The sequence below is a fragment of the Dermacentor andersoni genome, chromosome 8 (genome assembly GCF_023375885.2).
Source record: "Dermacentor andersoni chromosome 8, qqDerAnde1_hic_scaffold, whole genome shotgun sequence".
NCBI lineage: Eukaryota > Metazoa > Arthropoda > Arachnida > Ixodida > Ixodidae > Dermacentor > Dermacentor andersoni.
Window position 1 is genome coordinate 121,915,697 of NC_092821.1, and position 14,690 is coordinate 121,930,386.

At 50.8% G+C, this 14,690-nt stretch overlaps 2 protein-coding genes across 5 annotated transcripts in view; one reads left to right on the plus strand and one right to left on the minus strand.

Annotated features, from left to right (window-relative positions):
- The window catches only part of LOC126529420 (gamma-glutamyl hydrolase-like), a 70,645-nt gene extending 69,150 nt beyond the window's left edge, over nucleotides 1-1,495 (plus strand). For both annotated transcript variants that reach the window (XM_055069585.2, XM_055069586.2), the window contains one exon: nucleotides 1,103-1,495. In XM_055069585.2, coding sequence (XP_054925560.1) covers nucleotides 1,103-1,227 — 125 coding nt within the window. In that variant the 3' untranslated portion in view covers nucleotides 1,228-1,495. The remainder of the gene's footprint in view (nucleotides 1-1,102) is intronic.
- Nucleotides 1,496-6,511: 5,016 nt separating this feature from the next.
- The window catches only part of LOC126529066 (acetylcholinesterase-like), a 36,106-nt gene continuing 27,927 nt past the window's right edge, over nucleotides 6,512-14,690 (minus strand). For 2 of the 3 annotated variants that reach the window (XM_055069587.2, XM_050176667.3), the window contains 4 exons: nucleotides 14,479-14,645; nucleotides 12,287-12,533; nucleotides 8,330-8,523; nucleotides 6,512-7,254 (listed from right to left, as the gene is read on the minus strand). In XM_055069587.2, the coding sequence (XP_054925562.2) occupies nucleotides 7,116-7,254; nucleotides 8,330-8,523; nucleotides 12,287-12,533; nucleotides 14,479-14,645 (747 nt within the window). In that variant the 3' untranslated portion in view covers nucleotides 6,512-7,115. The remainder of the gene's footprint in view (nucleotides 7,255-8,329; nucleotides 8,524-12,286; nucleotides 12,534-14,478; nucleotides 14,646-14,690) is intronic. The other variant, XM_055069588.2, reaches the window with a different exon arrangement.

Here is a 14,690-nt window from a genome sequence, read left to right on the forward strand (position 1 = left end):
TGTCGCGATCTCACCGCTGGCAACCAGATGTTGTAATCGTACCGCTGGCCCGAGTTGTTGGGGTCTCGGTGCTGACGCCCGTTATTGCCAATGGGTCGCAAGCCCCAAGGGTAGCGTTGGCCTGGCGGCCTGGGGCACTGGAAGCATCCGAAGGTCCCGGCAAAGCATGAGAAGACTGGTAACAGAACAACTTGTTTATTCTAACATAGCAAAAGAGCGGCCGGTCAGGTCGACCGAAGTGGAGAGACGAGAGAGCACGTAACTCAACAGTACAAATCGGAGCCTCTCCTCTGGCGTCCGGGGGCAGCTGCTCTTATACTCCCGGCGTCGCGGTCCAAAAGGGAAGGAGGGAAGGTCACGGGATGAAGGTCACGGGACGGCGCAGCAGGGGCCCACGACGGCGCGAGCGGTTGAGCCGAGAGACCTCCAGGCCCCTCATTCGGGGAACTCCGCTCCCCGGCTGCCGCGCTTTGACAAGCGAGGGCACACACACACACACGCACACACGAAGACACGTGGCACAGAAACACGCCTGGACACGCTTGGCGGGTAGGCGTTGCGGCGTCGTCGGACGGGCCAAAATGTCCGCCGCTTTGAACAAAGCCCCGGCGTCCGTTGCATCCGCGCCGGCATTACCGCGCGTTGTAGGCGAAACGTAACAGTACTTGTCCTTTTTTTTTTTTGGTCCTAAAGAGAGCCCTGTTACGCACGCGAAGTCAATTTACCTTCGCAAGTATAGGTGGGGCAAGGGGTATGCAAGCATGATTCTCTAGCATTTAAGACCCGCCGTGGTTGCTCAGTGGCTATGGTGTTGGGCTGCTGAGCACGAGGTCGCGGAATTGAATCCCGGCCGCGGCGGCCGCATTTCGATGGGGGCGAAATGCGAAAACACCCGTGTACTTAGATTTAGGTGCACGTTAAAGAACCCCAGGTAGTCGAAATTTCCGGAGTCCTCCACTACGGCGTGCCTCATAATCAGAAAGTGGTTTTGACACGTTAAGCCTCATAATTCATTCTAGCATATAAGAATTCACCAAGTTTAGACTGCCTTGGTGCTTTATCCTCAAACTTGCTCTTTTTTTTCTCATTGACGCATGCTCAGCACGAAAGAACAACCACAGCTTCGCATCGGCCGCGGAAGAGCTCGGCGCACTGATATACAACTACCCGGCGACCTTCACGCAGAACCAGTCGGTCTTCACTCAGATGTACATTTTTTCTTCCTGACCCGGAAACCTACAAGTCATCACCCATATCTCGACTACCACCAACACCAACAATAGTTGGCCTGCTTTTCTAGGAAGGGTGGCCTTCATGCATATAAACCAGTTCCGCTAGTTTCGGTAGTGGCAGCAAAGCGTCGCCATGACACTGGAAGCCAAAAGAAAAAGAAATCTAGTAACTTTTGCACATGTGGCTCTATCCTTTCAACCCGCATAATAATAAAGTGATGTAATTACGTGTAGAAATGAAACGTGTTTTCGGCTATTTCCTATTTCGGCGTCCTGTATCTTTGTTTGGCCGCTTCGTCTGCTGCGTCAACAGGCGGCACTTTCGCTCTTAACGCTTCGTCTGCCATTCTGTACGTCTGCTCCTGGCGCTTCCTGCGCCTCTGCGCATGCGCGCGCCGTTGCCTTTTACTGTGCGCCGCAACATTTTGTTTCTGTATCGGCCAGTGTTCTAGTGGTGTATGAAAAAAAAAAAAAAACAGAAGGCCACAAGACGTTCCGCGCGGTCCTATGGTGGTCCAACGGGGGAAGGGACAGCAGGGCTACTTTTTTCCGCATCGAAGAGAAAGAAAGGTAAGTACGCTTTTTTGTGCAGTTGTTACGTATCGTTATGTAGCGAAGCCGCTAACCTCATCGAAATCGTTATAAGACGAAAGGAAAGGTATTCCGTACGCGGTAAGCTTCTCTGTCGTGTGTAAACACATTGAAGCTACCCAGGGAGAGCAGCTCCCGAGTCGAGTGAGTGCTAGCTAACCCGCCGACGAAAATTGCGTTTCGTTGTATATCGACGACTGCTGTTCGCATTATGGAAGAAAAGAAAATGTGGATAATTAACCTTTGCTGAACATGTTTGAATTCTTGCTGCACGGACGAGGGGGCTACGTTGGAGAACATTGCGCTCGCCTGTTCTTGGTTGGACACTGCAAGTCGCCCAGAGCTTCACAAGCTGCGGAAACAAATTGGAGAAGCGCTGCGTTAGTGCAAAAAGCGCTGCAAGCGCTGTTTTCTTTGCGTCGTCTGCTACGGCTCTGGACGCATGTTACGTTACGTGGCGAAATGTTGTCGCCAAAAATAAAAAAGAAGAAAAAAAAAATGCCTGCTTCTCTGTTGATCCTTATCGAATATGCATCTGTTATGTTCGATGTTCTCGCGGTTGTTAACTTGGAACTAAGTGGACGACGAAATTTTATTGCGGACAAGCGAATTTACCATAGAGTTTCTGTGGTTTCACCGCGCGTCGCGCGTGCGCGGTGGGGGAGTGCACCCGCGCTGTCCGCCGTTGCTGCCGGCTGCGTCTGCTGTCGTCTGCACTCAATGCAAGGGCGCTGTAGTTGTGGCGGGAAAACATGTGGATGTGTGCCGCGGTAGCCGCCGCAGTGAGTAAAAAACAGACTGTGCACTGCATAGGTAGACCATTGCAACAGTTGCAACTCCTACAGAAATGGGAAGACCACGCATTGTCAGCACGGCCGAAGAACAAGCCGAGTACGAGGAGAAGCGTGCGACAGCAGAGACGCGACTGTAACCGGCGACACCGTGCCCGCGCGAAAGCGGAGAATCCGGCCAGTGACTTTGCCTCCGAAGAACGTCAGCGAGAGCAGATGCGAAAGCCAAATCGTCGAGCGCGAGCTACCGACGAAGATCGCGCAACTGGAGGGCGCTCGTAAGCGTGCAGCGAGGTCGTTCGAGTCTGCGTCCAAGCGGCAGAAGCGTGAGTTGCCACCTCCTTCGAGTTTCCCCGGGGCGAATGTCGAATTCAAGATAACGTTTGTGGACGCGGAGCATGGCCATGGTTGCTCGGTCTGCAGTCGGCAGCTTCGCTGCCTAATCCGTCACCATATGAAATATGAATGGGTCGGCCCGAAATTTTCTTTCCCTCTTTCCTATCCTCTATGAATTTCGTATTTTACCACTAGCTTCGTTTAAGTTGTTTCGCCTTGGTGCTGGCTGCAAGGTGAGTTGCGGAGCGCGGTGCCATTGTTGGCCTGTCGCAGCAGCTGGCAGAGTGATAGCGCTCTCCAGACTCGGTCAGTCGAATAGGGGTTTGCGAATAGTATTTTTTAAACTTTACTGGCCGCGAACTTGCGCTTTAGCCGTGGCGGTGCTCCGAGGAGGCACATGGCGTCACAACGCGCCCCGCCTCGCCGCGGATATTTCTCTCTCTCTCTCTCTCTCGCTCCCGAGTCACTACTGCGCATGCGCCACTAGTAGCACCGACTCACAGGTGTTTCGCCGCTGCGCAGCGCCGCGCGTTTCCACCGCCGCCGTTTGGAATGACGCCACACCGCGTTCCTCGTCGTTGCGCTCGCCTCCGCTCGCTTCGCCAGCTGCGTCGCATGCCTGATAACATGTCGGAGGATTGAAAAGGAGAGCTCGCGTGCGCCGCAACCACAGTTGAGGGGGCAATATGGACGGCTACATTTCTGATAAGCAGGAGGAGGCTGGGAATCGACATCGGAACGAGATGAAGAGATAACGAATCGCCCAGGAAACAGACGAACAGCGCGCCGAACGACTGGCTAAACGCCGCAACATAGCTAGACAACCATACTAATATGGACTTGCAATCAAGATTGACCAAGGCTAACCATGCGATGCCTTAGCTTTCGCTACGTATATCTTGGCATAGCCGAGCTAAGCCACTGCCAATTTTTTGAGACTGAATCGAATACTTTTGGAATGATTGTCGAATAACGAACTGCCGTTATCACACGTCGATCTTCAAATCCGAGTACATTCACAAGGTTAGCATGGTTCTTCTACAACAGCGCGCGTTATGAACCGTTGCTTAGTAAAAAGCACCAACGGAGCACGATAGGAGGACTCGAGCAATTTGTTCTCATACTGGGGGCATACCGGTGAGTGCCAATTGTAGCCACTAACTTCTTGCCTTTTAAGTCGACTATGGCCACCGGGATGAAATTTGTTCGCGCACAGTTGTCGATTCGATGTATTATCTAAACTGTTAGAAAACGATATTCGTATTTGCAGGTGCGGACATAAGATACAAATGGGCGCCCAAATCGAGAGAACATTATAGAAAACTTGGCATATGTGAGAGGGCTGTACCGCGCACGTTACCTGAACCGCCTGAGTGGGTCAGTGTTTCCGACGAATGGGTTCTACTGAAAGAAACTTAGTCCACTTGCCATGGTTTATACTTGACTGAATATCTATATTTGTGCATTGAATCCTCAGTGACTTACAAGATAGCGAGGCAATAAAGAAGAGGAAGACGTTGACTCGCCATCCCGGCTCCTCGAATGTGGATGGCCAGCGAAGCTGTTAGAAAAGCACTCAAATGAGTTCGATGGGGATAGGAAATGTTTTATAATTACGCCTAGTCTTAGCCCGACACCGTCGTGGAGAATTACGATTTTGCACTCTTCTACGCTCATCGTATTCACGCTGCTCTTCGGGAGTCTTTGCGTGGTCCACCCATAGCGATCTTGCAGCGAACTGAATGAGTTGCTAGGCGGGTCTCCCTCTTACATATGAAGTTTGTTGACGTCACTCAGTGATTCGTGTGCTGCTGTTGCCCTTCCCCGCCGGAGCAGCTTACGTAACCGCCATCTTTACCGGGAAACACACGCCGGGAGAAGGAATGTGCCTCGCATTGTTCACAGCGGCCTTATCATCCATCATGCGGTATTGACGTTTTTTGTGTGCTTTTCTTTATTGAAATGAATACTGAGCTGTGTGTTGTATGCCCGATTCCAAAGGAGATATATACCTCTTTTCGGTTCAAATTGTTTTTGCTCGCGGACGCAATAAATTCCGACCAACTAGAGAGGCTAACAGCTTCGCTGTAAAAAACGGAGTTACTGGGAGGTAAAACTTCCGACTGTCAGTCTATGGAACGGGACCCGCCACGTAATCAGACTGTGGTGGCTTGTGGCGCGTAAAACTCCAGCGTTTTATTGCTATTAGCATTCTTTGGGAACTTACATGAGTTTGCACTATGTCTGTCTGTCCACGCCTAAGGTCTTTCCCGCCATCTTGGTAGTCCACGATGAGATACAGCATCGGGCGGCTGTGCCGAGGGAACGGGGTTCAACACCAAACCGTTGGGCCAACTTGGGTCGCTGAGGGTATGACACTCGGTACGTGTGCTACTATTTAATGAACTTCTTTGATGAAAACATTGGTCAGTAGATGTGTGTCACCGGACATGCGCCTCTCTTCAGCGAACCTCTGACGTCAACTTGGGCCAATGATTACGTGCCACCTTTCGCAATCAATCGCTGTGCAAAAACGCATCAGTAATTACGCACTGATCACCGGATCGACTGCTAATAGCATTAAAGTCGCCAACCATCTCTGAAGAATGGATGAACCGCCAATTTAATTTTCTCTTTGGATCCGTTGAACCGGAGGAGCAGGAGGTGGAAAAAGTTTATTTCCGTCAGATATTGGAGTTGTTTGTATTACTGCTTGATTTGTTGTGCCAGCAGGCGTGAGGTGGCCGTGCGCCCTTGACTTCCGGCAATCTCCAAAGCCCAGTTGATGGTCCGCAGACAGATAGATAAACTGTATTACGAGAATAATCAGATCGCGAAGCTGAACTGCGGGATCCGAGCTGAACACCGCTACCTCGCAGTCCGAAGTGTTAAGTTGGAATTCCGCCCTATAGGCCTGAGCCCGCTGCAGGCGCTCAATATACGTGCCATGTCCGCCTTATGGCCGTCGGAGCTTTTGCATTTAGGTGAGAACATCCCGGATTTATTGGTGAATACTTGTAAGGGTTGGCAAACGATCCAGTAGTTCGAGTCCAGGAGGTGCACTGTGCAATGGCTGTACTTTTTTTTATAGGCCTCACACAACGCACCTTGGATGCTTACGAAAGACACCAGTGCCAGTGGCGGATGTCGAAGCAATTACGGCAGTTCTAACAGAATCAGAGGTGGCAGTAAAAAGGGAAAAGTAGGAAGGCCGGCAAGACAGTCATTGAGGGAAAGGGTCTAAACCTAACAAAATAACGTTTCATATGGGTGTAAATGTTGGCTAAACAAACCCTTTTCCAAGGGTGTAAGGGAGCGATTTGCAGACACAAAGCATCCTTAAGCATGGAAATTTCTTTAATGCGTACGCCACGGTACGCTTATGAAAACTGCGCGTGTGTCCATTAACCCTGCGTGCAGAAGGGACGCAACCAGCAATGCGTTTTAGCATAGCGCATTGCATGCATCCGCGGCGAAATCTGCGCATGCGCTACTAAACCTTGATGTTCGCATTTGCCGCGACGTCGCTCGCGCTGCGTTTCGCAATAACATAAAAAAACAGTAATTTTTTGTACATCGTGGTAATATTGATACCGGACGCGTGAAGCGTCCGCCAAAGCAGTAACGTTGTCCAGGCGCTTGACGCACCCGAAGTGGCACTGCACCGTCGCGGGACGCTGCGCTGCTATATTAGCGGACGCTTATCGCGTCCAACACTGCATGCGGCACAGTGCCAGATTGCCTGACGCCCGAAGCGTCCAGCGTAGCCGCACTGCTTTCGGACGCTTGCTTGCAACGCTCACAACGAGACCCACGTTGCCGTGCTGACACGCGCTCTTGAAACGCGCGAAGTAGCGCCAACGTTGTCGGGACGCTTGATCCACACGTAGTTTCAGACGCTTGAAGCGTTCCAAGTCGCACCGTTGTTACCAGACGTTAGAACGGCTCCCAATGACACCGGCGCAGCTAGATCGAGAAATGTATGAAGTGCCCAAGGTTGCATCCTTGTCACCAAGCCAGCAGGGTGAATGACACCTTTGTTACCAGGCGAGCAGTTGAAGCGACAGAAGTGGCGACCGTTTAGCGATTTCGGCTGACTGGCGGGCGCTTGAACCATTCGTGGTGACGTCACTGCGGCCGCGGACGCTGCGCGGGGACCGCGTCTTTAATAGTCGGGGTTGAGCCACAGTCTGCACCACTCGTCGCGGGGCCCGCGGCCGGCCGTGAACTTGCGAGGCTTGAGCTGCAGGTAGCGCGGCCTGCTCCACAGGTACTTGGGCCAGTGCAGGTTCTTCGGCGGCTGCCTGAAATCACACGAGAGGTGTCACTGAGAGTCACAGTGACAAATTTGGCGCGCTAACGTGGTGTAGCATATGTAACGAAATAATTTTTCTTTTGCAAATCGCACATCTTAGCGAATAGCCTATATTCTTAAATATTTCCATCTTTCCGAGGCTTGATCGCATCCCATCTCGACGACATTGTTGTAAATGCATATACCACGAGTTCACGCTGTGTTATAGCGCTCCACGGCTTTTCTGCTTGGTTGCGTGACGTGTAGCGATTCTGTGTATGTGCATATGCATGGACACTTGACACTACTCACGCAGAGCACCGCGGCGACATGTGGCGGGTTCAGCGCAACTCATAGCTGCAGGCATGGGACCCCGAGATCCCTGGTGGGGAGCAACGTGCCGTGGTGGAGATGTAGGAGGCGATGACGCAGCTAGTTGTGCGAAACTTTGCACTGCCAGTTTGCCACTTAAGACGTGGGTTTATAAAACATATATTACCGTCTCTTTGACACCTGCCTGAAACTGTTGAAAAGTGTTTTATTTCCTTAAAAAAAAATTTGATGCAGGGGGCACCACGTGCCCCCTGTCGTCACCCTGCCATCACCGTTTTCGGGTACACCGTTCCGGCAAATGGCGTCCAGCCTGTGTCAACGATGTCATCAAACTCGGCGCCGCATACGCGATTTTTGAGGCATTGCAGGGTTAAGAAATTGCCCGGGTTTTCTCCTTTAGCACTGTCTTCATCAGTGAAGTCGCCGAGTTCGCAGCGTCGCCGTTGCGAGCTAAAGGAGGCCACGCACGTCTCATGCGCGAGGAGCACCAAGTGCGTACCCCGTCCTGGCAAATGTGGTACAGATGTCCGCGATGCATCAAACTCGGCGTGTAGCGTGTATATAATACCTCGGGGCATTACAGGTTTAAGAAATCGCCAGGGTTGCTGGGTCTTTAGTCGGTGACTTCAGGAGTGAAAGTGTAGTTCAGCTCGCGGCGCCTCCGAAATCGCAGCACTGCCGCTGCGATCTCGAAGGCCACGCTAGTCTCAAGCCGGGGTGGGTAGGGGGGGGGGGGGAGGAAGCAAGCGTACCCCGTCCTGGCAAACGTGGCCCAGATGTCGACGATGGTCCTGCTGAACTCCCGCTCCTCGTCCGTGTACCACGAGGTGGAGAACGGCTCGCCGAACAGGTAGTACACCTCGGCCGTGTGCACCACGCCCATCCAGGGAGGGGTGATCGAGTTCTTGGTGCGGTACGCGAACAGGTAGAAGTACACGTCGGCGCCCTGCACACGGAAGCGTGACCGGGGATCACTTAATGCGGCGAAGTCACCCGCGCAGGACTCTTCAGCCATAACCAGTTACGTATAGCTATCCGCGGACGCCATGTTCGAAAAACTCGGGGGACGCGGTTGGCGCGTCCGAACAGGCGTGTCAATCTGAGGCGGTGGTTGATCGCGGTTATTTCTGCTGGCATCTGCTATGAAGGGTGGCCGATTGATGAGCAAGTGATTCATAAACGCAAGTGCACAGCGTAAACGTGGATGAGACAAGTGACACCGCGCTGGCCCTTGTCGCTTGTACGCGTACGGTCTCCTATGAAATGGGGCGGCGACAAACGGTCACCTAGCTCGCTTGAACCAATCGCGCTTTACTACATCCGTTGCACAGCAACAATATTGCCTATCCCTTCTTCATCTTTTCTCTCTTTTCATTAAAACGTCCGTCTCGACGGACCGTTGACACGGGTTAGTTTGCGGAGCGCGATATAGATGGCGCTGCCGACTCCCAAGCCGCTCGACGCCATACAAGGCCTCCTGGCTGCAGCCGAGGACCGGAATCGCCGCCAAAGGGGAATGGCCGTGTTCCAAGCCCTTCACTGGGCAGGATAACACGTTGCACATGCGAAGCCAAGTGTGGCTTCGAACATATGAAACAGTATATGCTTCGACTCTACGCGATAACAGCGTACCATGGTGTACCAAAAGAAGGAAAGGTTTTCGTTGTTGTGTAGACAGTGCCCTTTAGGACTGTCTGTCGTAGATGAATGAGTGTTTATGCAGATTAGGCTGCTCATATCCGGGAGAATAAAATGTACAGCTTCGATGTAAATGCGATATGTACAGTCACGAGCGCGAGTGAGCTATCACTGAAAAAATAATTTACACCTATAAAACTGACAAAGGGGTGTGAATAATCTATAACACGCACCCTTACACCCACCTTGGGTGTAAGGAAGTGCGTTTATATTTAGATTTACATAATTTTTTCGCTTTTAAGGGTGTAAACTATTTAATAGCGTAGGCCCAATTGACTTTCCTCTCGTACACTTTCGTTGTCGTCGTACTATAGTTTTCCTTAACGAGGATTTTGCGTCCGGTAATGCGCATTTTATAAACACGAGGAACCGGCTATTCCGGGTTCGTGCGCACGCGTGATCGCAGTTGACTCAGCATGCACTCGTGATGATAAACCGAGAAAGTATCCCGTGAGAACATATTTTCCTAAGTTGTGGCAAGCACAGGAATGAAAAAAAATGTGACTGCAAATTTTGTTCTGAGAACGTGAAGCATAACGAAGTATAAGCTTATCCGACTAGCTTCATTGAAACGTAAATCCCCAATGCACTTTGGACGGGAAACTTTATTTACTCATACCCCTTTTTTTTCTTCAACCGAATGACTGATTCGGTGACCTATAAACCAATATAATAATAGTGCAGCCAAGTGGGCAGACATTCTTGTACACATATATCGCACTGTTTTCTCTGCTTAGGCATCTTTGTGGACCAACTGTCTCTCTTGCGTGCTCAGAAAAACCGATGATTGTGAGGACCAGTGATAAATAACAAGATTAACTTTAATGCCACTGAAGATAAATGTCATGAACAGAAGTCTCGCACATATATACGTAATTAATGTAGCGATATTACACAACACTGACGTAGTGAAATGCTATCCGTTGTTAAGAGATAACAGACAAGGAAGACGCACCAGCAGTCTCGAAGGACGCACAGGCGTCGACTTGGAGTGTTCGCTCACCGCCATAACGGCCAAAAATAAGACCGTTTGGCGCCAGCACCAACTTTCACCGAAATTCACCGGCGCACCGGCACTAAAGTTCCCCACACGCCTTCGGCCGAAAGCGTTGCATTACTGGCGAATAGTATTTGACGCAGAAAACGAAAAACTGCGCTTCGCATAAAACTGCACTTTTTTGCATGTACTCAGCTGGTCGTCCGCTATCGCGAAGGGGAAAGTGAGGAGGCACTCAATTGCGGCGCGGTCACGTGTTTAAAGGGTGCAGCGTCCACGCAGCGGTGCTGCAAGCACTCCATACTGGGGTTATTCACGTCCGTAACGACGCAAGATCCACCGATCTCTTCCCGGCTTCTCGATACCGAAAATTAAAAATAACAAAAGCGATCGGCCGCAGTGTCCAGCGTCTACACCAGCGACTTCGTTGTAAATATCGACATAGATGCGTCACGGTCCTAGATGATAAGAGCAGGAGGAATAAACACTTGATCAAAAAAGAAAGGAAAAAAAAGGAGGGGAGGGGGAAGGGAGCGGTGCGGAGTGGGTCCTTATAGCAGGACTCCAATGGCCACTGCGACCGACCCAGCCAGCGATGGCCAGCGACCAGCCTAGAAGGACGCCGAGGCCCAGAAGGGCATCGGGATCCGCAAGAGCGAGGATGGCCTCCCAGGGCTCCCTTAGTAAGCCGAGTACCAGAGGTGAATTAAGAGTCTTTTTGGCGCACTCATGTTACGTGAGCCAATGAAGACCAGGACCCGCACCACGGGCAAGAGTTATTGTACAAGGTTGGGTTTAGTTTATGGTATTTGCCTAAATGTGGGTAGGTATGCGTCTGTATTCTTCTATATATATTTCTGCGCCTCCTCCTACATTAAGTATAGTTTGTGTGGTGGGGCCTATTTTTGTCGTGTTCTAAGCTGGTGCTCCAGCATATCGCGGAGCAGTAGGGGATCGTCTTTTTTGATCGTTTTTTCATATCTCCAACTCGTTTATTAAAGCCTCGAGCTAGAGCGTGCGTCTGTTCGTTACAGAGAGGACCCTCGTGGCCAGGACACCATAAAATAGCATGATCTTTGAATGCGTCGCCTATGGCCACCGGACAGAACGTGCAATACCTTCAGACCCAGAAAGGAGGGGACAGGTGGCGACGCCGCCTTGACATTCCCGCACCAGAGCGCCGTGACGTCATGGATCTCGACGCCGTCTGTCCGGACCGAGTGAAGTATTTTTTATCGGTAAGAAAAAGAATGCACTACGTTGTGTTATAGAGATCCGAAGAGGTAACTTGCGAAGTTTCAAGACCATTTACTCGTCCACAGCGGCCGAAATTACCATTGTTGTCCTGTGTCCCAGAATGCGAGCGATCAAAATTACGAATTTGACAGACCTACCTGATAACTATAACCGCTGGGTGATGGACGACAAATCTGTAAGGACACTGCTGCAGTTCTTGCACGATGCAGAATTGGAAGATATTATTTAACGTTCCTTATTTCTTTACGGCTTGCGGCTAATCCTCCCAAATTGAAAGATAAGAAAATAAGAAACGATGAAACGTTTTTTTTTTCAATCCGTGACGTCCAACAGACGTCACGGAGCTCGGACTTGCTCTCCTGGCGATGGCTGTCACGTCGGATTGTAAAGGGTGCCCGCGAGAAACTAAGAAAATGAAACTTTGACCGCCAATTCCTCTGTTAATAATCACCATATGACTGCAAAATCAACGAAAGTAAACTTCTCCAAGAATACTTTATCAATACGAACTGGTTCAGTGTTTCACTTTAGCGTCGCTTTAAAAGAAAGGCTAGTTGCGCTAATCACTAGAAAGTCTAGTGGACATGGCTTAGTTGATGCGTCATGATTGCGTCATGACGTCACAAGGAGCGCGAAGCAAATGAACAACTGGACGGCGAGACAACCAAGCACGAGGGCTCGTTCCTTGCCGATCTCGTCGAGGTTATTCACCTTTCTGCCGAGAGGTCATTCACCTTTCGGATGAGAGGTCATTCACCTTTCGGCTGAGGGCCTGCGCGTAGTGGTGCGAAGGACAGATCATGAAGTAGTCGGCGATGCAGGAGGACAGGATGGTGCGCTGCCTGAGGTAGCTGCTGTGGCCCCGCAGGCCCATGTAGTTCCAGAAGATGCGGCGCAGCTGAGACTTGGAGAAGTTGTGCAGGAAAGTGCGGTTGCAGGTCGAGAACAGCTCGGACTTGCTCACCTGGCGATGGCTGTCGCGCCGGAAGAACTGCGGGAACGCCCTGCGCGGGTGGTTTTTTTTTTTTGTTCAAAGAGAGAGATCACGCGATTTGGGTGTAGGTGTACGATGTTGTTTACTAGCTGCGACAGTGTAAGAAAACGTTCGGCTTCTGACGGGGGGCCCGCTATTAAAAAAAAAAAAAAGAAACGCAGTTAGCAATACCATTAAACAAGGAAAAAACGCGAAAGTAGAAAAAATGAAACAGCACTTTTTTCGCAATCACTTAGAGTGAAAAGAACGCACTCCCTGCTAAATATTTAAAGTAATGTTGCAAATATATGCATATCGTACGTAACGCAGAACGAGTGCATGATCTGTAAAAAGCACAACTTGTCGCTACTCGTGTTGAAACAGTTCAGTTTGCAGCAAAGCGTGTAAAAAGTTACAACGCGGGAATGCAATCGAATTAAATTGAAAAAAAAAAAATAGTGGGACACCAGACTGAAGCGCAAAAAAATGTCAATGGCACGATAACGTCGTCCCGACGTTCCTGTAGGACAAGAACTGCGTCACGCAAATAGCACTATCCTCAAGGAGGCAACGTGGTCACTGTCCACAGGAAGGTATCGCCAGGAATTGACAGCTTCCCCTTAAATGGGACCAGTATTTTGTGTTGATACAGGCGTTGGAAGGTGTAAAAAAGTTCGACGAACGCGAGCCCATTCAGGCACAGCATGCTATGAAAACAAACAAGCCGGGACTGCAGCGAGATCGGTGAAACGCAATTTTTTTTTTTAGACGACTGAGAGAGGACGGGCGTGACGGCGTTCATGTAAGATCGTGTCACGGAGTATGGGACAACGCATCATTCAGAACGAGCTACTGACGAACAAGTTGGCGTGGTCTACGATGCATTCTGTTCGGCGGCGCGAAACAGAAAACCACAGAGTGAAGGGGGACACACACCACTTCATGCCGTCGTCCCGTTCACCGCCTGGTGTCCCTATTGGCCTCGTTGGAGAGAAATTCTTTTCTTTCGTCCCATTTCGTCGCGATTTCTTCCGTCGTCGAAAATAATTTCTGCTCAACGATGAAGGAAACGTGACGAAAAGACACGGGATGAAAAAAAAAGTACGAGATGAAAAGGTCATAACTCGGATCAACGCTTGGTACGCAGCAGACACCGGACGCCATGAACGGGGCGGATGGCTTCATGCTCCGAGACCCGCCGTGGTTGCTTAGTGGCTATGGTGTTGGGCTGCTAAGCACGAGGTCGCGGGATCGAATCCCGGCCGCGGCGGCCGCGTTTCGATGGAGGCGAAATGCGAAAACACCCGTCTACTTAGACGTAGGTGCACGTTAAAGAACCCCAGATGGTCCACATTTCTGGAGTCCCCCACTACGGCGTGCCTCATAATCAGATGGTTTCGGCACGTGAAACCCCATAATTTAATGTAATTTCTTCATGCTCCGAGCCTATTGCAAATCATCAAGTCAAACGGCTGCGCGATTAAACTGACGATGACCTATTTTGTGTGTGTTGCATTGGGAAGAAGGAAACCGTACGCGAGTTCCGGAAGGTCAGTGAACTTTCAACTCGGTCAGGAACCGGAAGCCAGCTGCGGCATTGCCGGGGCTTTGTAGACCAAACCTCGTAGACTCGGCGCCACGCAAATTCGGGGCCGTACGTTGGCAATTGCTCGTTTAGACATTCTATATAAAAGGCGATGCTTCACACGTGAAAAGTGACGTATGTAACATTGGACCGCGGCATAGACGGCGTCACAAGCTGGCGTTACTTGCACGGTAAGTGTGTTGCTGCGCTGGTAACTGCGATGCTACGTGACGGCCCAAGCGAACTCTAGCGTTTTTTGTTTTTAAACTCTTGCAGAGAGACGCGAGGCGTATTGACTTCAGCGGGACTGCGAATCTTGTTCTCCGAACAAAGAAAGTCAAAGGCGCAACGTGGAACGCGACCAGGAAGGATATCGGGGTGTGTGACGCACGAGCTGAGTAAGCTGGTGCCTTCGTCGGGTGTGACGCCGATGAGCAGCTTGAGGTCCCTGTTGAACAGTCCCCGCTGCAGCGCCGTGAATATGTGTACTGGAAGCATGTCGTCGCCGAAGACCGGCACGAACACCTGGAGGTTTTCGAACAGAACCTTCTGAGCGTCCTGTATGCGTACGTGAAAAAAAAAAGAAGGAAAAAAAATACGTGA